The sequence below is a fragment of the Panthera pardus genome, unplaced genomic scaffold (assembly GCF_024362965.1).
Source record: "Panthera pardus isolate Hobbes unplaced genomic scaffold, ASM2436296v1 HiC_scaffold_2, whole genome shotgun sequence".
In the NCBI taxonomy this organism is placed as follows: Eukaryota; Metazoa; Chordata; class Mammalia; order Carnivora; family Felidae; genus Panthera; species Panthera pardus.
The window spans coordinates 43,265,574-43,293,387 of NW_026526765.1; the positions used below are offsets into that span (position 1 = coordinate 43,265,574).

The window sequence follows — 27,814 nt, forward strand, 5'->3', positions numbered from 1 at the left end:
CTAGACTCTTCCATATTTTCACAGCTTTTGTCATTTACAGAAAGAACACTTGCTCTTCTGAGATCATTGTTATGTATTAGGTGAATACTCTGTTGTCTCTCATTTAAATTGCTTGGTGGAACATTTGCTTACACTGTGCAATATGCATTTTCTTATGTGAATGCTTTAAATTCAGTTGAGATTAGGCTCTTTTAAGCCCTATTTGCTGCCTTCATTGGTCACTTTGCTTTATTATTGTAGTACAGGATGTTAGATTCTGTAATCTTCACACTTATCTTAGTAGGTACTGAGTGATGTTGTTTATATCAACAAGTGTGTTGCTTTGATTTTTAGACCACCACATGCCATGCTTGACTATTTTATTATTTCAAGTATGTGTTAATGCAAAGTAGACCACTCCCATAATAGTGTTAAAAACAAAAGTTGCTAACAAGGTAAATAAAGACTTTAAAAGGCATACAATAACGGTGCCTGGGTGGCTCAATCGGTTAAGTATCCAACTCTTGATCTCAGCTCAGGTCATGATCTCACAGTTTGCGGGTTTGAGTCCTGCATTGGGCTCATGCTGACAGCATGATGAGCCCAAGAGCCTGCTTGGGATTCTTTCTCTCCCTCTCTCTCTCTGCCCCTCCCCTGTTCACTCTCTCTCAAATAAATAAACTTAAAAAAATTTTTTTTAAAGGCATACAATAGGTAGAGCCCTATGTTTACATTTTTCTACTTAAAGTGCTTTTACTTTTATTTTGTTTTCATTTCAGTGTTCAACCCCAATCAAAGCTGTTTAAGATACCTCTTCACACTGCACATACCTAAATTAAGCTATGTCGAAAACTATTGGGTAGCCAAAGTAATGCTACGAAATTATTTGCAGAATTAACCTGTGATATTCTTTTTGAATTAGTGTTTCTGTTTTTCTTTGAGTAAATACCCAGTAATAGAATTACTAGATCACTGGGGTGTCTGGGTGGCTCAGGTGGTTGTGTGTCTGACTCGATCTGGGCTTAGGTCATGATCTCACAGCTCATGGGATCGAGTGCCATTTCAAGCGGTGCTGTCAGCAGAGAGACTGCCTGGGATTCTCTCTTTCTCCCTCACTCATGCTCACTCTTTCTCCAAATAAATAAATATTTTTAAAAAAGAATTACTAGATCATGTGGTATTGCTATCTTTAATTTTTTGAGGAAATTCCATAGTGCTTTCCACAGTGGTTGCACAGTTGACATTTCCACCAACAGGGCTTGAAGATTCCCTTTTCACCACATCTTCACCAACACTTGTAACTTTTTTCTTTTCTTTTTTTTTTTGTCTTTTTAATACTAGCCAGATTTATTTTTTTTTAATTTTTTAAAAAAATTCTTTAATTTTTTTTAATTTTTTTTTTAACATTTATTTATTTTTGAGACAGAGAGAGAGTATGAACAGGGGAGAGTCAGAGAGAGAGGGAGACACAGAATCTGAAACAGGCTCCAGGCTCTGAGCTGTCAGCACAGAGCCCGACGCGGGGCTCGAACTCACGGACCGCGAGATCATGACCTGAGCCAAAGTCGGACGCTTAACCGACTGAGCCACCCAGGCGCCCCAATACTAGCCAGATTAAAAAAAAAAAAAAAAAAAGACCCAACTACCTGCTGCCTAGAAGAGACTCACTTCAGCTTTAAGAACATGGATAGGATCAAACAGGATGGAAAAAGTTATTCCAAGTAAATGGAAACCAAAAGTGATCAAAAGTAGGTATACTTGTATCAGGCAAAATACAGTTTTAAGTTAAAAATTGTAGGGGCACCTGGGTGGCTCAGTCGGTTGAGCGTCCGACTTTGGCTCAGGTCATGGTCTCACGGTCTGTGAGTTTGAGCCCCACGTCAGGCTCTGTGCTGACAGCTCAGAGCCTGGAGCCTGTTTCTGATTCTGTCTCCCCCTCTCTCTCTGCCCCTCCCCCACTCATGCTCTGTCTCTCTCTCTCTGTCAAAAATAAACATTTAAAAAAAATTGTAACAGAGACAAAAAGATCATTATGTATTGATAAAGGGACCAAGTAATAAAGAATATATAACAATTATAAATATATATACACCTAACACCAGAGCACCTAAATATATTAATCAAACACTAACAGGTCTGAAGTGAGAAGTAGACAAAATACAATCATAACAGGAGACTCTGGTACCCCATTTTCAACAATGGATTGATCACAGGGAACCTGGCTGGCTCAGTCAGAAGAGCATGTGACTCTTGATCTAGGGATTCTGAGTTCAAGCCCCGTGATGGGTGTGGAGATTGCCTAAATAAATAAATAAATAAATAAATAAATAAATAAATAATCGATCGATCAGGCAGACAAAATCAATAAGGAAACACTGAACTATACTTCAGATCCATTGGACCAAACTGACATACACAAAACATTGCATCCAACAGCAGCAGAATACACACTCTTCTCAAGGGCACACAAACATTCCCCAAGATAGATGATATGGTAGGTCACAAACAAATGTTAGCATATTTAAGAAGACTGCAATTATACCAAGTATGTTTTCTGACCACAATGGTATGAAACTAGAAAGTAACAAGGAAAACTGGAAACTCACAAATAAGTGGGAATTACATAACACATACCAGAAATCAATGAATCAAAGAAGAAACCAAAAGAAATCAAAAGGTAATTTTAAAAAGCCCTTGAAACAAATGAAAATGGAAACACAATATGCCAAAGCCTCTTGGTTGTAGTAAAAGTAGTTTAGGTAGTTCATAGAGATAAATGCCAACCTTAAGAAACAAAGATCCCATGGGCACCTGGGTGGCTCAGTCAGTTAAACGTCTGACTCTAGGTTTCAGCTTGGGTCATGGCATTATGGTTTGTGAATTCAAGCCCTGCATCGGGCTCTGCGATGACATTGCAGAGCCTGCTTGGGATTCTCTCTCCCCCTCTCTCTCTGCCCCTTCCCTGCTCTTCCTCTCTCAAAATAAATGAATAAACTTAAACACACACACACACACACACACACACACACACAGATCCCAAATAAACTATTAGCTTTACACCTCAAAGACATGGAAAAGAAGAACAAATTAAGACAAAAGTTAGCAGAAGGAAGGAAATAATGAAGATAAGAGCAGAAACAGAGACTAGAGAAACAATAGAAAAGATCAATGAAGCTAAAAGCTGTTTTTTTTGAAAAGATAAGCAAAATTAACACACCATTAGTTAGACACACACTATTGAATAAAACTGGTGAAAATGGGCATTGTCTTTTTTCCAAAGAAAAAAAGGAGCAAAGACTCAAATAAATTTAGAAATGAAAGAGACATTACAACTGATATTAGAGAAATACAATATACCATAATATCACTTAGAACAATTATGCCAACAAATTGGATAATGAAGAAGAAATAAATTGCTAGAAACATAGAATATATGAGACTGAATCATTCATAGAAAATCTTAACAGACCAATAATGAGTAGGAGACTGAATCAGTAATCAAAAACACCTCAACAAAGAAAATCCCAGGACCAGATGGTGTCACTGGTGAATTCTACCAAACATTTAAAGAATTAACAATCCTACTTAAACTCTTACAAAAAACTGAAGAAGGGAGTACTCACAAACTCATTTTACAAGGCTATCACTCTGACACCAAAGCCAGGTAAGGGCACTACAAGAAAAGTACAGCTCAATATTCTTGATAAATATAAATGTAAAATCCTCAACAAAATAAGAACAAACAGAATTCAGTACATTAAAAGGGTCATACATCATGATTAACTGTGATTTATACCTGGGATGCAAAGATGTTTCAATGTATACAAATTAATAAATGTGATTCATCACATTAATGGAATAAAGGATAAAAAATCATCTCAATGCATGCAGAAAAATCATTTGACAAAAATTTAATATTCTTTCACGATAAAAAATTCTCAGCCAATTAGTCAAAGAATGTACCTCCACATAAGGAAGGCAACATATGGCATGCTCACAGCTAACTTAATCAATGGTGCAGAAAGCTTTTCCCCTAAGATCAGGAATAATACAAGGATGCTCATTCTTGCCACTTCTTTTCAACATAGTATTGAAAATACACATATTTCTAGACATGTTGTATTTTTCATGCCCCTGTAATTGATACCTTTAAATTTTCATTTTATATCTGTTGCATAAACTTTCCTTTTAACAATATTCTATACAGAAACCTTGCTACTTTCCATTTCTAATAATTAACATATACATTTTCATCACCTATGCATACAATTTTGTCAACAAATGTGTTTTGTTGCTTTCCAATCATTATACCAGTTTTTTTTCTTGCCTGATTTCCCTGACTAGGTCTTTCAATACAATACTGAATAAAACTGGTGAAAATGGACACTGTCTTTTTTCTAGACTTTAGACGGAAAATTTTCTATATACCAGTAAATATCAAATTTTCCTATATTTTATAGCCATATATAATATATATTATGTCATGATCAGATTAATGAGGTTCCTTAGAAAGTAAAAGGCAAAGTGGAAGGCCCATGAGGAGAGAGAAACTCGGGTCTTTATTTTCCTTACATAATTTCCCTGTCACTATATTATCATTTCCTTCTCACAAAACTTCTGTATGTTCTGGAAACCCTGACTTTCCCATGCCTCCCCATAAGGGCCAGGTGGGGCCAACTTCCAACAAGACCTCTCAAAGTAGATCACTCCTTGCTACATGCCGAAGGTTTTATTTCCCAGATCCAAATGGCCAATTACATGCAGCATCAAACACATGTTCACAATGACACAAAGAATTTTCTCACACGTTTGCACATCTTTTTGGGGTATGCCATGTTCTCTGCAGAGGTTCCCATGCAAAGTCTTACTTCTCAGAGTAAACACTGGGGCCCTGCAGAGAAAGGTCACCTAAGCAGGACATAGGGAGGAATCAAGTAGGAATTCTATTGCAGAAATCGTATTTAGCCACACAGGTCACAACATCCCTGCCACACAGGACTTGTCCCCACCAGGATGCTCTCCTAAAGATTCTTATGGGAGCAGAACTGGCCCCACAACAAAGAATAAAGAAACATTTTAGAGATAGCAGGTGGGATTTTTATGTTCAGATTCATACTTACCCATGTAAGCTATCCCAGGCACATCTTCCACATTCCCTATGGGTTTTTCTCTGAGGACCACTCAATTCTCAGGAAAAAGAACTGGTGCTTCAGGGAGAGGGTAAAACAGGATCTGTGGTGGCATCACACAGGGTCTTTATGTACAAACACCATAATTTATATGCGCTTGAAAAATAAAATAAGTAAAAGTGAGGTCTCCATAACAGTATGCGTTAGGCCACCAGACACAAGAGCAGTGAAATGGACAAAGAAGAGAATAGGAAATCAGGGAAATCAGACACACAGTGTCTGGAATGCAAATCAAGTTTAAATGGGGACACATGGTTATCAGCAACCTCCTGCAAAAGAACAGAGAGGAAAGATAAAGGGGACAAACATGAGCTAAAAACATATTCTCTGCCAGAATTTCATATATAGATGAGGGAACAGATACCATGGATGAAAAAAGGTTTCCCTGAAGTCACACAATCTGTGGGTAATGGAATAAGCATTAAAACCTATGGCCATCTATGTCTTTCCATCACACCAAAGTCCTAGACGAGAGGAGTGAAACAGAGAAACAAGTGTCAATTCCAAGATCCTAGGACTATCCACTGACACAGACCAACTTATATTCTTTAAATGAAAAACAAAACAAAACACAACAAAAAAACCAAAAGACCACATTTATTGGACCTTATCAATCCATCTTTCCATCTATCTACAAGAATATATATATTTTTTTACATGTACCTTTACAGGAACAATCAAATCCTTCCCTCAAGCACAGTTTCTAGGTTGTGGCAACTTTTGACTCAAGTTTTCTTCATGTGCTCTATGGGGATTTATTTCACAGCCATAATTATGCTAAGCTAACATTAATAATATTACTACTGGTCCAATTCTTATTATGTAACATAATCACAAATATGTGATTCAAAATAGACTATATAACTTGCAATTAATTCAGTTCACAATCTCAAAAGTCTTATTTACGTGCCATAGTGAAAATACCCATTATTTATATAACTGAGATGTTTGTATTATCTTTTTTTTTTTTTTAACGTTTTTATTCATTTTTGAGACAGAGAGAGACAGAGCATGAATGGGGGAGGGTCAGAGAGAGGGAGACACAGAATCTGAAACAGGCTCCGGGCTCTGAGCTGTCAGCACAGGGGCCTGATGCGGGGCTCGAACTCACGGACCGCGAGATCGTAACCTGAGCCGAAGTCGGCGCTCAACTGACTGAGCCACCCAGGCGCCCCTAATCTTTGATAAAAAAATAAACATATTAGAAACTTTATCTCATTTCTTAAATTTTACCAGTAAAGATGCCCCCAAACTCATGAAATCTGTAAGTTTGTGGTATTTATTAAGGCTTAAGCAGATACTGAAGACTTTCCTGTGCTTAGTCCAGTCTTACGATTTTGCCACTGTATGAATTCTTTGATGTACAGTGAGTTGTGACTTCTGGATGAAGGCTTTCCCACACATAGCACACTGATAGGGTTTCTCCCCAGTATGAATTCTCTGATGTACAACAAGGTCTGACTTCTGGGAAAACGCCTTTCCACATTCAGCACATATGTAAGGTTTTTCTCCTGTATGAATTCGCTGATGCCCTGGGAGGTGAGACTTCTGAGAGAAGGCTTTCCCGCATTCACTGCACACATAAGGTTTTTCTCCTGTGTGAATTCTCTGATGTCCAATGAGATGTGACTGCTGACAGAAAGCTTTTCCACATTCACTGCATTTATATGGTTTTTCTCCAGTATGTGTTCTCTGATGTATGATCAGCTGTGACTTCCGGGAGAAGGTCTTCCCACATTCAGTACATTCATAAGGTTTCTCCCCAGTATGAATTATCTGATGTATAATGAGTTCTGACTTTCTGCTGAAGGCTTCCTCACACTGAGTGCATCTATAGGGTTTCTCCCCAGTGTGAATTCTTTTATGTATAATGAGGTGGGACTTCTCACAGAAGGCTTTCCCACATTCAGCACATTCATATGGTTTCTCTCCAGTATGAGCTCTATGATGTATGATCAGCTGTGACTTCTGGGAGAACGCCTTCCCACACTGATTACATTCATAAGGTTTTTCACCAGTATGTATTCTCTGATGTATAATGAGAGGTGATTTCTGGGAGAAGGCTTTCCCACAGTCACTACATTCGTATGGTTTTTCCCCAGAATGAACTCTCTGATGTATAACGAGGGACGATTTCTGAGAGAAAGCTTTTCCACATTCAGAACACTCGTAAGGTTTTTCCCCAGTATGAGTTCTCTGATGTACAATGAGATGTGACTTTTCACTGAAGGCTTTCCCACATGCACCACAATCATACGGTTTCTCTCCAGTATGAATTCTTTGATGTATAATGAGTTGTGACTTTTTTAGAAAAGATTTTCCACATTCAATGCATATACAGGTCTTGTCTCCAGTTTCAACATTCACATATTGAAAAAGAGACTGTTTATTGCTGATAATCTTTCCACACTGACTATCTTCACAGTGTTTCACTCCATTATGAATTTTTTCATGCTTAGAATAGGAAGAAATAGGTGTACTCCTACATCTAAAATTCTCAACAGTGTTTTTTCTTGCATAACCCCTATTACAACTGAGTAAGTTTATATTAGGTATCAAGCTCTTTTCAAATGAGTCACATTTATACAATCTTTGTCCTGAAACATCTAGGTCTATGCAGTCATGAAATATTTTTCCTGATGCCTTATATGTATAACCTGATTCTTCAACAACTGTTTTGTTTTTGATGACCATGACTTGCCTGAGAAGTCTGTCTTTATTTTCCTGATGTCTCTCCATCTGGTCATCACCCTGCCAGACCTTAAAAATGGAGTATAGTGAAGGATCCCTTGTTACACTTTCCAATACCTCCTTATGGAAGGAAACATCTCCAGGTATATCCAATTGAGGGTTGTCAAGTCTAGTCTCCCTCTCTGAAAGAATAAAGAAATAAAATCAAATAGATATAAAGATTTAGTAGAGGACAAAAGGGGTAAAAACAAATGAATGATACAGGACAGTCCAAGAGACAGAGAGCTGGGAAGGCAACAGGCCATTTAAAACATATAAGTTTATCACATGAGAAATTAAAGATGGACTTGACTTCCAATAGTGGTGGCATGAGGTAGTTGAGGAATTCTTCCCAAAAAACAAGTACAAAAACAAATAAAATGATTTTTAAAAAAACAACCAACTCATGGTACAGAAAAACTACCAAAGGCAGGTCATAAGCTGAAAAGTGCTTATTCACCAAAAACTTCTTTCTTAGATAAGAATGGGGAGCTTGTGGAATTTTTTTCTCAGATTTTCCCATCTCCCCCATCCCTAGTTTATGGGGCATTAAAAGATAACAGAAATCCCCATGATATACGCCTTAATGCTGTTAGTAGAGCAGCTAGAAATTTAACAGGGGAATTTGGAAGTAAGAGTCAGAGAAAGGTTGAGATAATAAACTTTCTCTGTACCCCCACCCAACCACTAAAATATTTGTGCAAAGAGACCCTAGAGAGCCCAGAGGTGGTTGAAAATTTGGAGAGACTTGCAAATTTGCTATACTTTTAAAGTGGTCTGACACATCCACAACTCAGGCAGCCAAGAGTGATGGCTTTTGATGTCTAATACAACCTCTGTCCATAACACAAGCTCACCTCTACTTTATGCAGATGAAGGGGAGTCTCTTAGAGAGCCAGGCTTAAACAAAAACTAAGCAAAGACATCAGCAATGACAGTCTATGGGAGAGACAGATGTCACAGTTTAAGACCAAGCAAATTAAATGCTTCTAAAACAAAACAGAAACCCTTAGAAGGACCAGAAGAATCCAGACTACAACATATTATCTACAATACAGAATGTTCAACTAAAAATTGCTAGACATATAAAGAAACAGAAAACTGTGATCTACACTAAGGAACAAAATCAGTCAATAGAAAGTGATTCTCTATAGGTACTGTATTTCATAAACAAAGATCCCAAAGAAGCTATTATAAACACATTAAACACGTTAAGGGAGAGGCGCCTAGGTGGCTCAGTCGGTTAAGTATCCAACTCTTGATTTTGGCTCAGGTCATGAACTCACGGTTTGTGAAACCAAGCCCGGCACTGGGCTCCGTGCTGACAGTGTGGAGTGTACTTGGGATTCTCTCACTTTCTGCCCCTCTCCCACTTATATGCACTCTTTTTCCTTCTCAAAATAAATCAATAAACTTAAAAAAAAAGTTAAGGGAAAAAAGGCTAGGGAATGGGTGAATATGCAATTTTAAAAGAGAAAAAAAGTATATAAAGATATTAGTTTGACTATAAAAAGGCAGAAAGAGGAAATTTTGAGTATTAGAACTTTTTTATATCATGACTGTGTAGTTAACTTACTCTATGCCTAACATTTACTCTGTGTAAGTTAAAACATAAAAGAACCAAATAAAAATTCTAAAGCTGAAATTAAATTTCCACCAGCTGGGTCATTAGATTTGAGAAGCAGAAGGCAAAATCCGAATCCATAAACTTGAAGATATCACTAAAAATTAACTAATTCCAAGAACAAAAAGAAAAAAATATATAAAAACAAACAAACAAAACTTCAGAAATCTATGGTGTAATATTAGGCATTCCAGTATATGCGGGATTGGAGTAGTAGGAAGAGGGAAGAGAAAGAGGCAAAAAAAAATTAGAAAAATGCCTTTAAAATCATCTAATTTGATGAGAAACATTAATTTACATATCCAAGTAATTCCATAAACCACAGGTAGACTACCTAGATAACTAGTCACGTCAAAATTAAGTTGTTGAAAACTGAAGACAAAAAGAAAAATCTTGAAAGCAGCAAGAAAGAAAAAGTGAATGACAAATTCAAAAATACTAAAAACAAGCAACCTGTCAATCAGGAATTCTGTATCTAGGCAAACTTTCCTTTAAACATGGCAAAATAAAGGCATCTGCAGATAAACAAAAACATTTGTTAGCAGAACTGAATGACAGAATATACTAAAGAAATGATCTCTGACAAAATAACACCAAATGATAACTCAAATCCACAGGCCCCTAGAAATTTTTTTAAGTATGTCAGTAAATATAAGGAATTTAAATATGTCTGCCTTTTCTCTTTTGATTTTCTTTAAAATGCTTTTTATTATTTATTTATTTAACTTGTTTTATTTTTTATTTTTTAAAATTTACAACCAGATTAGTTAGCATATAGTGCAACAGTGATTTCAGGAGTAGATTCCTTAGTGCCCCTTACCCATTTAACCTGTCTCCCCTCCCACAACCTCTCCTGTAACCCTCAGTTTGTTCTCCGTATTTATGAGTCTCTTCTGTTTTGTCCCCTTCCCTGTTTTTATATTATTTTTGTGTCCCTTCCCTTATGTTCATCTGTTTTGTCTCTTAAAGTCCTCATATGAGTGAAGTCATATGATTTTCGTCTTTCTCTAATTTCACTTAGCATAATACCCTCCAGTTCCATCCACGTAGTTGCAAATGGCAAGATTTCATTCTTTTTGATTGTCGAGTAATACTCCATTGTGTGTGTGTGTGTGTGTGTGTGTATACACATATATATATACGTATATATATATTATACATATATATGTATAATATATATATACGTATATACATATATACATATATATATATTATACATATATATATACATATATATATACGTATATATATACCACATCTTCTTTATCCATTCATCCATCGATGGACATTTGGGCCTTTTCCATACTTTGGCTATTGTTGAGAGTGCTGCTATAAACATGGGGTGCATGTGTCCCTTCGAAACAGCACACCTGTATCCCGTGGATAAATGCCTAGTAGTGTAATTGCTGGGTCATAGGGTAGTTCTATTTTTAGTTTTTTGAGGAACCTCCATACTGTTTTCCAGAGTGGCTACACCAGCTTGCACTGCCATTTAAAAAGCTTTTTAAAGCAAAAATAACAACATATTGTCCAATTTATGATAAACATTTTAAGTGTAACATACATGATTAAAAGAACAAAGCAGCACCAAATGATAAGGAAGAATAGATAATGGAGCTATGTTAGTGCGAAATTTCTATGTTTTGCCAGAAAAATATAGCAGCATTAACATGTAGTAGGTTATAAGAAGTTAAATATCATATTGTAACCCCTATAGCAATATTACATGTATGTAGAGACTGAACTATGAATAAAAATTCTACAGGGAAATTAAAATGGTATACTATAAAACATTCTTTTAACACAAAAGAAGACAGGAAAAGAAAAAGGACTAAAAGAGAGATTAAACAAACAGAAAACAAATAGCAAAATGGCAAACATAAATCAAAACAAATCAATAATTGCATTAACTAGAAATGGAATAATATTCCAGTCAGAAACTGTCAGTCTGGATAAAACAGTTAAGAATCAACTATACATTGTCTATAATAAGTTCACTTTATTATTTTTTACATATTTATTTATTTTGAGAGAGTGCAAGTGCATGGGGGAGGAGCAGAGAGAGAAGGAGACAGAATCCCAAGCAGGCTCCACACTGTCAGTTCAGAGTGCAAAGCAGGGCTCAATCTTACAAACTGTGAGATCATGACTTGAGCTGAAATCAACAGTCAGATGCTTAACCAACTAAGCCACCCAGGTGCCCCAAGAAATTCACTTTAAATTCAAAGACAAATAGGCTGAAAACAAAAGAATGGGGAGAAAAACATCATGCAAACTATAAACATAAGAGAAGTGAAGTAGCTGTATTAGTATTAGACAATATAGACTTCAAGATAATAAATATTATTAGAAACAAAGAAGTATATTTCAAAACTGTAAAAGGAGATTTGCAAGAAAATATAACCATTACAACACATCTATGTGTTATAGATGCCCATAACACACATATTAAAACTAACAAAAATGAAAGGAAAAAAAGACAAATTAATGTCTACAGATTTCAACATCCCTCTCACAAGATGTATAAAAGAACAAACACACACACACACACATACAAACACACACACACACACACACACTAAGCATCAATGAACCTGACATCTATAAATACCCCATCCAACAACAAAATACACATTCATTTCAAGAATATGTGAATCAAACATCAGAATAGACTACATACTGGGCTGCAAAACAAACTGTAATAATTTTATGAGGACAGAAATCATACAGCGTATATTCTCCAACCATAATAAAATCAGAAATAAATATCAAAAAGGGATCTCAAAAATTCCCCCAAATGTTTGGAAAATAACATACTTGTAAATAACCTATGTGTCAAAAAGTCCAATAAGGAATTAAAAAATAACTTGGGAATGCAAGCTGGTGCAGCCACTCTGGAAAACAGTATGGAGGTTCCTCAAAAAACTAAAAATAGAACTACCCTACGACCCAGCAATTGCACTACTAGGCATTTATCCATGGGATACAGGTGTGCTGTTTCGAAGGGACACATGCACCCCCATGTTTATAGCAGCACTCTCAACAATAGCCAAAGTATGGAAAGAGCCCAAATGTCCATCGATGGATGAATGGATAAAGATGTGGTATATATATACACAATGGAGTATGACTTGGCAATTAAAAAGAACGAAATCTTGCCATTTGCAACTACATGGATGAAACAGGAGGGTATCATGCTAAGTGAAATTAGTCAGAGAAAGACCAAAATCATATGACTTCACTCATATGAGGACTTTAAGAGACAAAACAGATGAACATAAGGGAAGGGAAACAAAAATAATATAAAAACAGGGAAGGGGACAAAACAGAAGAGACTCATAAATATGGAGAACAAACTGAGGGTTACTGGAGGGGTTGGAGGGGGGATGGGCTAAATGGGTAAGGGGCACTAAGGAATCTACTCCTGAAATCACTGTTGCACTATATGCTAATTTGGATGTAAATTATTTTTAAAAAAAAGAAAGAAAGAAATTAGAAAATAAATTGAAACAGGGCGCCTGGATGGCTGAGTCGGTTAAGCGTCTGACTTCGGCTCAGGTCATGATCTCGCAGTTCGTGAGTTCAAGCCCCGCGTCAGGCTCTGCTCACAGCTCAGAGCCTGGAGCCTGCTTCAGATTCTGTGTCTTCCTCTTTCTGCCCCTCCCCTACTCATGCTCTGTCTCTGTCTCTCAAAAATGAATAAACGTTAAAAAAATTAAAAAAAAAAGAACTTGAATGAAAATGAAAACAGTATGTCAAAATTTGTGAAACACAGTTAAAGCAGTACCTAGAGGACAAGTTATATGCAGGTGATGTTCATTTTGCATGATTCCGACATGCATGAATTTCAGTACAGTTTAGTTAAGTAATACCAGTCTGGCATCAAGACCGTTAACAGTACAGTACCACAGTATAGTACCTGCGGCTAATAGCATAAAGTACAAACTTCACTGCCAGCCTTGAGTCCACAAATCAATATGTAAATAACAGATACACATCATGCTCAGTACTCAGTCATTTCACTTATTTCAAAGTCTGTTGTCAGTTATTAATTCTACATCTGTTATCCGATACATATACAGATACATATACAGAACACAAAGTGTATAGATGTGTTTCCTCTCTGTCTCCCAGTGAAAACCCACACAGCATTTTACAAAAATGGTAACTGAAACAGGGAACTGGCCTACAAAGATGAAAATGCAACAGAAACAACACTAACAATACTGGATGTGGTTACAAGATAGATGATGGTGGAAATGTTGGGATTGCCACTGTTCATAAGTCTTTAGGCATGTAGACAGAAGGATTTAGTGAAGGTAAAAGTTAATTGACAAAAATTCTTAGGTTGTGATGAAAAGAATAAATATATTACAGAAAAAGTGACCCTGGAAAAAAATCTTCACAGTTTCTTGAACATAACTCACAACACTGAAAACAAAAAGGGTAAAATGTTGGCGGCTGATCCAACCTTGGAAAAGAGTTTGAGAATTCAGTAAGATATAGAAAACAGGTTCATTTCCTATCATAAGTTACACAAGGATAAGAAGGTAGACACTGCTCAAACTACTCTGTACAGGGCTGTTAAAAAAAAATAAAAGACATTTTCAATGCTGTCAATGTTTTAAATTGAAAGGTAGTAAATATTTGTTTTACTATCTCTATACAGTCATAACCAACATTGAGATCATTTTTAATGTTTTCATAAAAAGTTTCAACAAATTACAAAACAATTTTAATTTTTTCCATTGATTATGAAGACTAGTTTGCAAAGTTTTGGCCTGTATGGTTAATTTTTATGGTCCTTTGCTACCACACAGGTGAGAACTACCTGTATTTAAATGCTCATATTAGAAAACAAAACAGATCTCAAATAAATAATCTAAGCTTCCACCTTAAGAAGCTAGAAAAAGAGCAAATTAAACCCAAAATAAGTAGAAGACAGGAAAAATAAAGATCAGGGTGGAAGTCAAGGAAATAGAAAATGGACAAACAACAGAGAAAAAGAAATGAAACAAGAAACTGATTATTTGAAAAAATTAATAAAATTAGTATGCTTTAGTTAGCAAAGAGAAAAAAAAAGGGAAATGGCAATGGCAAAGTAGCAATGAAAAACAGAACATCTCTAGACCAGATCCTACAGACATAAAAGAACAATAGGGGATTATCATGAAAAATATGATACCCATGAATTTGACAATTTGGATGAAAGACAAAAATTCCTTTAAAGACATGAATTACCAGAACCCACTCAAGAAAAAATAGATAACTAGAATACATTCACATCAAGGAAAGAAATTTGGTAAATAAAAATCTTCCCACAAAGAAAAGTCCAGACCCAGACCGGTAAATTCTATCACTGTAATATACCATAACCATGAGTATAACAGCTTCTCCAGGTCTGTGAGTTCTTCTAGCAAATCATCAAACTGCAGGGTGGTCTTCCAGATCCCCAACACAACCAGCAAACCAAATCCAGCAATACATAAAAAGATTTATACACCATCAGCAAGTTGAAATTGTCCTGGAATGTAAGGTTGGTTTACTATCCAATAATCAATTAATTAAAATTCAGTAATATATCATAATAAAAAGATCTCAGTAAATGCAAAAAAAATTACATTTGTCAAAATCCAACACATTTTTCATTACAAAAAAACACCAAAAAATTAGGAATAGAAAAGAAATCCCTCAACCTGATAAAGGGCATGACAACCTATAGCTAATATACTTAACACTGAAAGATTGGATATCCCCCCCACAAAACATCAGGAATAAGACAAGAATGTCCACCCCCTATTCTATTCAAAATTGTACTGGAGGTTCTAACCAGGATACTTAGGCAAGAAGAAGAAATAAAAGGTATCCAATGTGTGAAGGAATATAAAACTATCTCTTTTTGTAGGTGACAAATCGTTTATACAGAAAATCCTAAGAGATTAACTAAAGAACAATTAGAACTAATAATAAATGGGGCGACTGAGTGGCTCAGTCAGTTAAGCAAGTGACTCTTGATTTCAGCTCAGATCATGATCTCAGTTTGTGAGATCCAGCCCTTGCATCGAGCTCCATGCTGACAGCATTGAGCCAGCTTGGGATTCTCTCTCCCTCTTTCTCTGCCCCTCCCCTGTTCACTCACACTCAAAATAAAGAAATAAAAACTTACAAAAATAAAAATAAAAATAAAAAAGACCTGGGGTGCCTGGCTGGCTCAGTCAGTTAAGCATCTGACTTCAGCTCAAGTCATGATCTTGTTATGGTTCATGGGCCTGAGCCCCACATCAGGCTCTGCACTGACAGTGTGGAGCCTGCCTGGGATTCTCTCTCTGCCCCTCCCACTTGCTCTCTCTCTCTCTCAAAATAAATAAATAAGCTTAAAAAAAAAAAAAAGAAATAATAGGGATGCTTGGGTGCCTCAGTCAGTTGAGCATCTGACTTTGGCTCAGGTCATGATCTCACGGCTCATGAGTTCAAACCCCACGTTGGGGTCTGTGCTGACAGCTCAGAGCCTGGAGCCTGCTTCAGATTCTGTCTCTCTCTGATCCTCCCCTGTTCACACACTGTCTCTGTCTGTCTGTCTCTCTCTCAAATATAAATAAAATAAGTTAAAGAAAAAGAAATAATGAGTTTATTAGTAAGTTCTCAGAATACTAGACCAATATATAAAAATAAATTACATTTCCATACACTTGCAATGGACAATCCAAAAATGAAATTAACAACACAATTCCATTTATAATAGCATCAAATAAAAGACTAAGAAACAAATTTAACAAGTATGAAATTTATACTCTGAAAACTATTGTTGAAAAAAATTAATGATCTAAGTGAAAGGAAAAAATTATATGCTCCCACTGATTAGAAGATTTAATATTGTTAAGACAGCAATACTACTCAAATCGATCTAAAAATTCAACAAATCCCTATCAGAATCTAAGAATACTTATTTGTAGAAATGGATACTCTTTATTCCAAAATTCACATGAACCCTGAACAGCCAATGTTTCCAGTCTTGGAAAAGAAAAACAATATTGGAAGAATGACATTTCCCAATTTCAAAACTTACTACAAGCAACGATAGTCAAGAGACTGGCACAGAGATAGATATACAGATAGGCAGAATAGTATAGTCAGAAATAAACTCTTTCATTTATGGCTAACTGATTTTTGGCAAGAGTGCCAAGACCATTCAATGGGAAAAGAAAAATCACTTCAATAAATGGTGCTGGAACAAATTCATTCTATGAGGCAGCATTACCCTGATTCCCAAACCAGGTAAAGACACCACACACACACAAAAAGAGACCTAAAAGCCAGTATCTCTGATGAATACAGATGCAAAAATCCTCAACAAAATAGTAGCAGATTGAATTCAACAATACATTAAAACAATCGTTCACCACAATCAAGTGGGATTTATTCCCAGGATGTAAGAGTGGTTCAATATTTGCAAAAAATCAACTGATGTGTCCCATCAAGGATAAAGCCATATGATCATTTCAATAGATGCAGAAAAAGCATTTGACAAAGTATAAAATTTATTCATAATAAAAACCCTCAACAAAGTAGGTTTAGAGAGAACATACCTCAGCATAATAAAGGCATCATATATGAAAAGCCCACAGCTAACATCATACTCAATGGGGAAAAACTGAGAGCTTTTCCTGTAAGGTCAGGAACAAGACAAGAATGTCTACTCTCACCACTTTTATCCAACAGAGTACTGGAAGTCCTAGCCCTAGTAATCAGACAAAAAGAAATAAAAGACATCCAAACTGGTAAGGAAGAAGTAAAACTTTCACTATTTGCAGGTAACATGATATACTATATACCGAAAACCTGAAAGACTCCACCAAAAAACTGCTGGAACTCATATATGAATTCAGTAAGGTCACAGGATACAACATTTATCTACATTTCTATACATTAATAATAAAGCAAAAAGAAATTAAGGAAACAATCTCATTTACAATAATACAAATACCTAGGAATAAACTTAACCAAAGAGGAGAAAAACCCATATTCTGAAAACTAGAAAACAATGATGAAAGAAACTGAAGACACAAACAAATAGACATTCCATGTTCATTGATTGGAAGAACAAATATTGTTATTTGTAAATTGTTATATAGTAAAATGTCGATACTACCCAAAGCAATCTACACAAGTATTGCAATCCCTATCAAAATACCAACAGCATTTTTCACAGAACTAGAACAAACAATCCTAAAATTTGTAGGGAACCACAAAAGACCCTGAACAGCCAAAGCAACCTTGAAAAAGAAAAACAGGGGCACCCGGGTGGCTCAGTCGGTTAAGTGTGCAACTTCGGCTCAGGTCATGATCTCCCAGTTTGTGGGTTCGAGCCCCGTGTCAGGCTCTTAACAGCTGGGAGCCTGGAGCCTGCTTCAGATTGTGTGTCTCCCTCTCTGTCTGCCCCTCCCCCACTCCTTCTCTCTCTCTCTCTCTCTCTCTCTCTCTCTCTCTCAAAAATAAACAAACATTGGGGCGCCTGGGTGGCTCAGTCGGTTAAGCCGCCGACTTCGGCTCAGGTCATGATCTCGCACTCCGTGAGTTCGAGCCCCGCGTCAGGCTCTGTGCTGACAGCTCAGAGCCTGGAGCCTGTTTCAGATTCTGTGTCTCCCTCTCTCTGACCCTCCCCGTTCATGCTCTGTCTCTCTCTGCATCAAAAATAAACGTTAAAAAAATTTAAAAATAAAATAAATAAACAAAAAAGATTTAAAAAGAAAAGAAAAGAAAAGAAAAACTGGAGGGACCAAAATTCCAGACTTCAAGTTATATTACAAAACTGCAGTAATCAAAACAGGATGGTACTGACACGAAAACATAGATCAGTAGAACAGAATACAGAGCCCAGATATAAACCCACAATTCTATGATCAATTAATCTTCAAGAATATACAATGGGAAAAAGACCGTCTCTTCAACAAATGGTGTTGGGAAAACTGGACAGCTACATGCAAAAAAATGAAAACGGATCATTTTCTGAAACTGTACACAAAAATAAACTCAAAATGGATTAAGGATCTAAATGTGAGACCTGAAACCATAAAAATCCTAGAAGAGAGCACAGGCAGTAATTTCTCTGACATTGGCCATAACAATATGTTTTTAGATATGTCCTCTGCGGCAAGGGAAACAAAAGCAAAAATAAACTATTGGAACTACATCAAAATAAAAAGTCTGCACAGCAAAGGTAACAACCAACAAAACTAAAAGACAACCTATGGAATGGGAGAAGATGTTTGCAAATGACTTATCTAACAAAAGGTTAGTATCCAAAATATACAAAGAACTTATACAACTCAATACCTAAAAAATAAATAATCCAATTAAAAACTGGCAGAAGACATTTGCAACTACGTGGATAGAACTGGAGGGTATTATGCTGAGTGAAATTAGTCAGACAAAGACAAATATCATGTAACCTCACTCATGTGGAATTTAAGATACAAAACGGATGAACATAAGGGAAGGGAAGGAAAAATAATATAAAAACGTGGAGGGGGACAAAACCCAAGAGACTCTTAAATACAGGGAACAAACTGAGGGTTGCTGGAGGGGCTGTGGATGGGGGGGATGGGCTAAATGGTAAGGGGCCTTAAGGAAGACACTTGTTGGGCTGTGTACTGGGTGTTATACATAGGGGATTAATCACTGGAATCTACTCCTGAAAACATTATTGCACTATATGCTAACTAACTTGGATGTATATTATAAATAAACAAATAAATATGGGGTGCCTGGGTGGCTCAGTTGGTTAAGCGTCCGACTTCAGCTCAGGTCATGATCTCACAGTCCGTGAGTTCAAGCCCCGCGTCAGGCTCTGTGCGGACAGCTCTGAGCCTGGAGCCTGCTTTGGATTCTGTGTCTCCCTCTCTCTACTCCTCCCCTGCTCACGCTCTGTCTCTCTCTGTCTCAAAAAAAATTTTTTTTAATTAAAAAATAAATAAATAACAATGGGCAGAAGACATGAACAGACATTTCTCCAAAGATGACATCCAGATGGCCAACAGACACATAAAAAATAAAAAGATGTTCAAAATCACTCATCAGGGAAATGCAAATCAAAACCACAATGAGATATTATTACCTCACACCTGTCAGAATGTCTAAAATCAAAAGCTCTACGTTAACTAAAATTTAAATTAAAAAAAAAAAGTAGGGGATGGGCTCAAGAAACAACAAATGTTGTTGAGGATGTCAAGAAAAAGAACACCTGTGCATTGCTGGTGGGAATGCAAACTGGTACACCACTGTGGGAGACAGTATGGACATTCCTCAAAAAATTAAAAACAGAACTACCCTATGATCCAGTAATCACACTACTGGGAATTTACCCAAATACAAAAACACTAATTCAAAGGGACACATGCACCCCTATGTTTACTGCAGCATAATTTACAATAGCCAAACTATGGAAGCAGCCTAAGTGTCCATCAACAGATGAACAGATAAAGAAGATATGGTATATCTACACAATAGAATATCATTGAGCCATAAGAAAGAATGAAATCTTGCCATCTGCAGCAACATGTATGGATCTAGAGTAAAATGGTGAACGAAATAAGCCAGTCAGAGAAACGCAAATACCATTTGATTTCACTCATGTGGAATTTAAGAAACAAATGAACAAAGGAAAAAACAAAAAAAAGACAAAACAAAACCAGACTGAACTACAGAGAACAAACTGATGATTATCAGAGGGGAGGTGTGGGGGGATGGGTGAAGTAGTTAAAGGGGATTAAGAGTACACTTATCTTGATGAGAACTGAATAATATATGGGATTTTTGAATCACTATACGGTATACCTGAAACTAATACAACACTGTATTTGTTTACTAGTATTAAAAAAATAAAAATGAAAAAAACCACACATCATCATCAAAAGATAAATAAATAAATACATAAATAAATAAATAAATAAATAAATAAATAAAATGGCGCTGGAACACCTGGATTGCCACATGCAAAAGAATGAAGTTGGAACCTTACTTCATATCATGTGCAAAAATTAATTCAAAATGTATCAAAGACCTAAATGTAAGAACATTAACAGTATAAAACTTTTAGGAAAAAAACATAGGGGTAAACTTCATGACCTTGGATTTGGCAATGGATTCTTGGATATGACAGCAACAAAAGAACAACAGAAAAACTGGGCTTCATCAAAATTAAAAAATCATGTGTGTCAAAGGATACTATCAAGAGAGTGAAAACATTGGGGCACCTGGGTGGCTCAGCTGGTTAAACATCTGACTCTTGATTTCAGCTCAGGTCATGATCTCATGATTCACGAGACTGAGATCGAGCCCCACATTGGGTTCAATGTTGGCAGCTTGGAGCCTGCTTGGAATTCATTCTCTTCCTCTCTCTCTGTCCCTCCCCCTCTCGTGTTCTCTCCCTCTCAAAAAGTAAATAAATAGCTTAAAAAAAAAAGAGTAAAAAGGCAACCCATAGGATGGAAGTATTTGCAAATCATATATCTGGTTAAGAGACTGAAATCAAATAAGAACTCCAGGAGCTTCCAGGTTGGGGAACACATGGGAGGCGCTAGGAGAATGGTGGTGCACCTGGAGAGGGAATGGGAGCTCTGCGCCCCTTCCACATACCTTCCTCTAGGTATCCCCTCCATCTGGGTGTTCCTGGGTTACATACCCTTTTATAGTAAACTGACAATCTAGGTAAAGCTCAGAAGAGCCTTGTGAGTTCTCCAGATTCCTCTTCCCCTGTATCAGTGACAAGTTGGACGGCAGATGGTGTTAACTTCAGTCAATTGGATTCCTGAGGGACCAGTGGAGCATGCCCCCCTGCCAAACTGTGTTGGATTTGCATCACGTAAAGGAAACAAACACTGTTGTGTTAAGGCACTGGCATGTGGAGGTTAATCTGTAATACAGTATATCTAGCCTGTCCTAATTAATACTAAAATCAGTACCAGTGAACAACAAAAAAGAATCTATACAAAACACTTTATCTACATAAAGAACTTTACATAAAAATTCCATATATGTTCTATATAAGAATTTTATCTATACAAGGAATTCTTACAACTCATTAATAAAAAGACAAATAGTTCAAAATAGAAAAAGGATCCCAACACACTATTTTCCAAAGAAGATACATAATGATAAATAAGCAAATGAAAATATGCTCTTATTTTAGTTAAACACAAAGTTGACATATGACCCAGCAATTCCATTCCTAGGTACATACTGAAGAAAAAATAAAACCTATGTCTACACAAAAACTTATGCATGAATGTTTACAGTAGCATTATTCATGTTGCCAGAAGGTGGAAACAAGCCAAATATCCAATGATTGATGAATGGATAACCAAATGTAGTACATCCATACAATGGAATATTACTCAGCCAAAAAAGGAATGAAGGACTGATACATGCTATAATGTGGATGAACCTCAAAAACAGTATGCTAACTGAAAGAAGCCAGTCACAAAAGACCACATATTACATTATTTCGTTTAAATGAAATATCAAGGGGCACCTGGGTGGCTCAGTTGGTTAAGCGTCCAATTCTTGGTTTTTGGCTCAGGTCACAATCTCACAGTTTCGTGGGTTTGAGTCTCATGTCAGGCTCTGCACTGGTGGCACAGAGTCTGCTTAGGATTCTCCTCTTTCCCTCACTCTCTGCCTCTAACCTCCTCACACTGTTTCTGTCTCTCTCAAAATAAATAAATAAAACTTAAAAAAAGACATTTAATAAATGAAATATCAAGAGTAGGCAAATTAACAAAGACAGAAAGTAGATTAGTGGTTGCTTAGGGCTGGGAGATGGGAAACAGGGGTGTGATAGCTAAACAGTACAGGATCTCTTTTGTAGGTGATAAAAATGTTTTAAAATTGGCTGTGGCAATTGTTACACATTATCTGTGAATACACTAAAAACCACTGAATTGTTAACTTTGGGTCAACTGTAAGGCATGTGAGTTATATCTTAAAGTTGTGTAAATAAAAATAGTAACAGAAAATTTCAGAGTACAGCTAATGAAACTTTGTCTGTATTCACACTGTGCATCCACACTTATATTACGTTAGTCTCCAATAAATATCTTTTACTGAAGTCAAGTAAGCCTAGCAAATTTCTTCCAGAAAGCCATAAGGATTCCTAACTCCAAGAATTTATACACATCCATTCCTAGAGCTTGCCTTCGCCATCCTCCTGCCTAACCCACACTCCAAATATAATTCAGAGGGGCTGGTTCATGCTGGGAAAACATGCCTTCTTAAGTTATGCCACATCTCTTTAGACTATGATTTTCATTTAACTCCTAAAACATTAACTAGATTGGTCATGCAATTTTATACAGCCATGAACTTTGATTCCTATCTTTCCATGTAAAACCTATGTTCCTGAAAAGCATCTGATTTCTAGTGCCTTTGAATTTCTTCTCGAAAGGCACTAAAGACATGATTGTTGAGTGAATCAGTAAGAAACTTTTTTTCTCTTTGTGGCTCACTATTACTTAACGAGTTGCCGAATACTTACTACACGTTCAGCACAGGAGCAAGAGGGAATAGGAACTGCCAACTAGGTGGAAGCATAAGTCTCAGCCACCAGCCAATTAAAAACAAAAAACAAAGAAACTGAGATTTCACTTCCCTTGACTCCCACCTGCTAGATTTTTACCTGGATAGATCCAATCTGATACATCTCTCTTTATTATCCATGGCTCTTCTCCTTGTTCCAACTTGGAGATGACATCTGGTTTGGAAACTGGATGCCCTATTATAGAGAAATCAGAGAGGAATTGGGTTGACTGCAGTGAAGAAAAAAAAGGGTGCTATTTTAGGAGCCCCACAATGAAGCTGTCCAGCTGTCCAGCTGCCCCCAGCAGAGTAATAACCCGCTGGAGAGGAGATTGGGGAATAGAGAGCACAAAATCAGTCATTACATATGTCAGGAACCCACCCAATTTGATCAAATGAGAAGAGACAAGCACCGGATTAGATATGCTGAAATATGCGGGGAAACCATCCTTACCCAATGAGATCACGTGGCTGAAGTTCTCCAGCATCACGTCTCTATACAGGGTCCTCTGAGCAGGGTCCAGTTGCTGCCACTCCTCCTTAGTGAAAGCTACAGCCACATCCTCAAATGACAATGGACCCTACAATAGCATGCTCCTGTTCAATCTGAAGTGATCATTCCCATTTTTACCACAGCATGCAAAACTATGTGCCCAGTTCTATGTCATGCCTATTCAGAAAAATGATGTAAAATTTTGTCTTTAGCAAAAAGAGTCAAACATATCAGAAGAACAGAAGAGCAAAGGAGACTTACTCACAAATGGGAATTCAATAAAGGCAGCATTTTAAATAAGTAAATTGTTCAATAAATGGTACTGGAAAAAGTGGATAGTCATTCAGTTAAATAAGAAAGTTGAGACTTTATGTTTTAAAAACAAGAAACAGTTTCCAGATGGGGAAAAAAAAAATCTAAGCATTGCAAATTATTAATACTGGCTATCCCAGGAGAAAGGGAATTTTAAAATCCTAAAATCCTTTTCACTTTATCATTTTTATTTATTTATTTATTTATTTATTTATTTTAAATTTATTTATGTATTTCTTAAATGTTTTTACCAAGTAGGGATAATTCAGGCTAGGACAAAAAAATGGTAAAATGATTTTATAAATTGAAAAAAATAGGGCAAGAACTGGTATTCAGTTGGGGAGTAGCTTCACAAACCCTGAGACCACAGCAAAGGCTATAGAAAATCAGAGACCCCTGTGCTCCAAATGTTTACCACAGAATTTTAAGTACAGAACTGCCTATTTGAGAGAAATAATCATATTAGAGACAAATAGATACTCATCATTCCATCTTATCTAGGTTTTATCTCTGGATAAACTGTACCTTAGTTCTCCCAAAGAATAATGCTTATGGAGTTCAGCTTTAACATTATAACTGTCCTCTAAAAAAATATTTAAAGACACAACCACAAAAAATCTACTGATACATTTATGCAGAAGTATAGGTCAGGACATCATCTATAGGAGAACCCTGTCCCCCAAAGAAATTTCTTTTTTTCCTGATGTGTGGAGAATGCCAAATCACATATATGATGTTCTCTACCTTTCCACTGTGGCTGCTAGAAAAGATCAAACAAATGTCCACTTTAATTTACACATTTATGTAAAATAGACATAATGTAGATATAATAAGTGTATTATGTTTATATAGAACTTATACATAACAAATATATATGTGAACTCTAATAGTGGTTTTATGTGGTTCTACTTATTACATAGCAACTCATTCCAAGTCTTTGTTCTCTCTACATTTTCCCTAATTCTAATCTCTAGCTTTCTACACTTTTCCATTTGATTATATGGAAACCAAGTACAAAATAAGCAAGCAACTCACGTGAGACTTGGTCATTTTCTGCTTCTCTTCCAAAAGAGCAGAGGTCTGAAGAATCAGGACTGAGAGACAGACTAAGTCTCCAGGGGCCATTTACCATCTAGAAACAACCACCAACAGAAGTCAGATGAAAAACAGGTCGCCCCATAGAAGGTTATTTGATCCTTATAGAAGGATCTGTATGCACCATGTGAAAAAAGTCCTCTTGTGATTATAATATGATCACATAGAAAATGTACAAGGTGATTTTTAATTGGATAAACGAAGTTATTTCTGTTGATATACAAACACCTTAATGTTCCCCTTTGAATCAGCAATTCTATTTGCAATTCTATCTGTAAGACTCTATCATAAGACAATAATCATGTCTACACATATATGTAAGATTTAACTGCAGATGGAGCAGTTCCCTGACAATAAGAATAAGAAGAATGACCAAGTAGAAAACTAAGGAATGCACCCATATTCCCTAGACGTAAGCAGCCAGCAAAATCCTAAGAGCTCTTTTATATTTTCCCCTAACCCAGCAAATTATCTTGCCAAGTCAATATTCAAAGATTAAAACTGTTGATTTTGCTGATTTTAACATGTTTTTTGCTTAAGATTTTATTGTTGATTTCCAATAGTGCAGTTATCTATATAAGAAAATCGTGACAGGTTAGAACCATTGATAAACAGGAATACAGTACAGTGCAGAAAGATACTTACCTGGTGAATTCTTCTCAGTCCCAGGATGGATCATCCAGAGAAGGCTGTACTCATTCACAGGAAGTGAGTGCTCCCATGATAGGTAGGCTGTTTCATATGGGGTTATCCCAGGCTTTGTCAAGATGAACCTAGAAGGAAACAATTAAATAGTCAGGCTCCTCTCTGGACACTGAGCTCTGAAACAAGGAAATAACAGGTGTTTAATAAATGTTTGCTGAACAGAATGTAGAACAAATTCAATAAATAGGAAGAAACAGGGCTGAAATCACACCTCATGTAAGAAAAAGAAAAAGCAGCTCTCACATTTCAGAGCTGGTCTGGCACTCAAACTCTCCTATTTAATATAATTACACAGAGTATCAACATCAGACAAGGCCACTCAGTGACCAAGATGGAATAAAACAAAAACAAGCCCTCTCTGAAGTCATGTCTGAACACAGACAAAACATCCACATTGTCCAATCCACAAAACACCCTCGCTCCTGGTTAACATGAGTGACTGCTACTTCCTCACCTATTACAGCTTTAACTTCAGGTTAGTCTTTCCTCTCTCCAGCTGTACTGAAATTCCCAAACAATGAATTACCCCACTTCCTTACAACATCCAATTCAGAGCAAGGTCCACTCCCTTAGGCCCTCCTCGAAATCACCTAACACAAATCCTGTAAGTTCTTTCTAGCACCTCTTTCTGAGAAGCCCCCACTTTCCCCATGGTGTAACCAGATGCTAGAGCAATAAACCCAATCTGTTCAACTACAGGGTGTTCCTGGAGGTCTTTGGCTAGAGAGAATCGACAATAATAGTGTTATTTCTTTAGATCTGTTTGGTCTTACATTCAAAGGATGTTTTCTTCTGTGAGCTTTTGAGCGATGGAGGGAGATGGTGATTTGAGAAAACATCTGAGGAGGGGCTTCAAGGTGGGGGCCACCTCGGACTTTACATAAATTGTAAAGTTTTCTCACTAAACCAGGACGGACCTTTATCAGCCACTGGCTGAATTAATGACTCCTACAAATCACTGAATCAGCAGGGGCAGAAATCCCAAATCCCAAAGAGCACTTCCAACAAACCCCCAACACAGGACTAGCCACATAGGTTCACAAATCACTGGTCATATGGATATTCCAACAGCGCACAGACCTGCCATCCCTGACCCACAGATCAGACAGCTCTCCTTATTACTGACCTCTGCATGTACCCAACACTCATCCCACAGACTTCCCCTCAGACTCCATAGACCTCCAATTGCTGACCGCCCCTCCAATATCAACCCCAAACTTCCTCATGACTCAATCCATAAATCCCACTTCTACTCCCAGCTCGATTATCAGGTCCGGAAACGTCCGTCACAGTTTAACCCGGGACAGCTGTCATGGATTAACGTGATTAACACCCGCTTCCTGCCTGGGTGACCACAGCGCAGGGCTCTCAAGCATGCGCCGAGCTATTCTGCGCGGTTTTGCCCACTCCGCATTCTCCGCGGCTTTGTTCAGGAGGCAAGATGTCCGCCCCCATGCTCTGTGTCTCACTGCGGAAGCCGCCATCTTGAGAACCCGGACAATTCCGTACACGAGGAGGAACTTGGGTTTATTCCCAGCCTGAGTTTGGACCGTGTCTTTGCGGCGGCGAGGGGAACGCGTAAAATGACCGAAAGGAAGATTATACAAACCCGTGTGGGGCAAAGTTTTGCCGAGAGCTTTTAAAGGATCGGGGAAGAAGGTGCAGTAGTGCAGTCCTTTATTTGAAGACTAACTGGGGAAAGAGGAATTTGGAACGGTGGAATCCTTTTGCAGGGATTCTACTTCAAAGTGCTGGTAAATGGTACAGCCCTATACAGGGGGATTCGCCCTATACAAGGGGATTCCACTGTAGGACAGAGGGGCAAAAGTGATGGAAGGGCTCATGGGGGGGGGGGCGGAGAGGGGTCATAAAACCGCTAATTATGCTAAAAAAAACAATGCTAAGGAATCGCGTTGGGGAAATTCCTACTACCGTAGTATGTTGCAGGGAATGTCTGATGAAAAAAAGGAAAATTGAGACAATGATGAGACTGAGGCACAAAATAAAGGAGAATCTGAGGAACAGAGAATGGAGACTAAGGCACAAAACGCGGGGGGCGGGGGGTGTAGGTATTGAGACTGAAAAGCTGAGGTCTGAGACGAGGGGAGAATGCAG

The 27,814-nt window shown here is 37.2% G+C and overlaps 1 protein-coding gene across 2 annotated transcripts; it reads right to left on the bottom strand.

Moving 5' to 3' along the window:
* Positions 1-5,747: 5,747 nt before the first annotated feature.
* LOC109275812 (zinc finger protein 300) lies at positions 5,748-27,176 on the bottom strand. 2 transcript variants are annotated; one of them, XM_053907040.1, is made up of 6 exons: positions 26,473-27,176; positions 25,640-25,767; positions 24,935-25,031; positions 23,549-23,644; positions 23,195-23,290; positions 5,748-8,041 (listed from the first exon to the last, which is right to left on the bottom strand). In XM_053907040.1, exons 3-6 carry the CDS (start codon positions 25,029-25,031, stop codon positions 6,498-6,500), a joined length of 1,833 nt encoding a protein of 610 aa, XP_053763015.1. In that variant the 5' UTR covers positions 25,640-25,767; positions 26,473-27,176; the 3' UTR covers positions 5,748-6,497. The 2 variants fall into 2 exon arrangements, with proteins under 2 accessions (XP_053763015.1, XP_019319738.2); XM_019464193.2 differs by having other exon boundaries at positions 23,549-23,675; positions 26,473-27,175.
* Between the last annotated feature and the right edge of the window lie 638 nt (positions 27,177-27,814).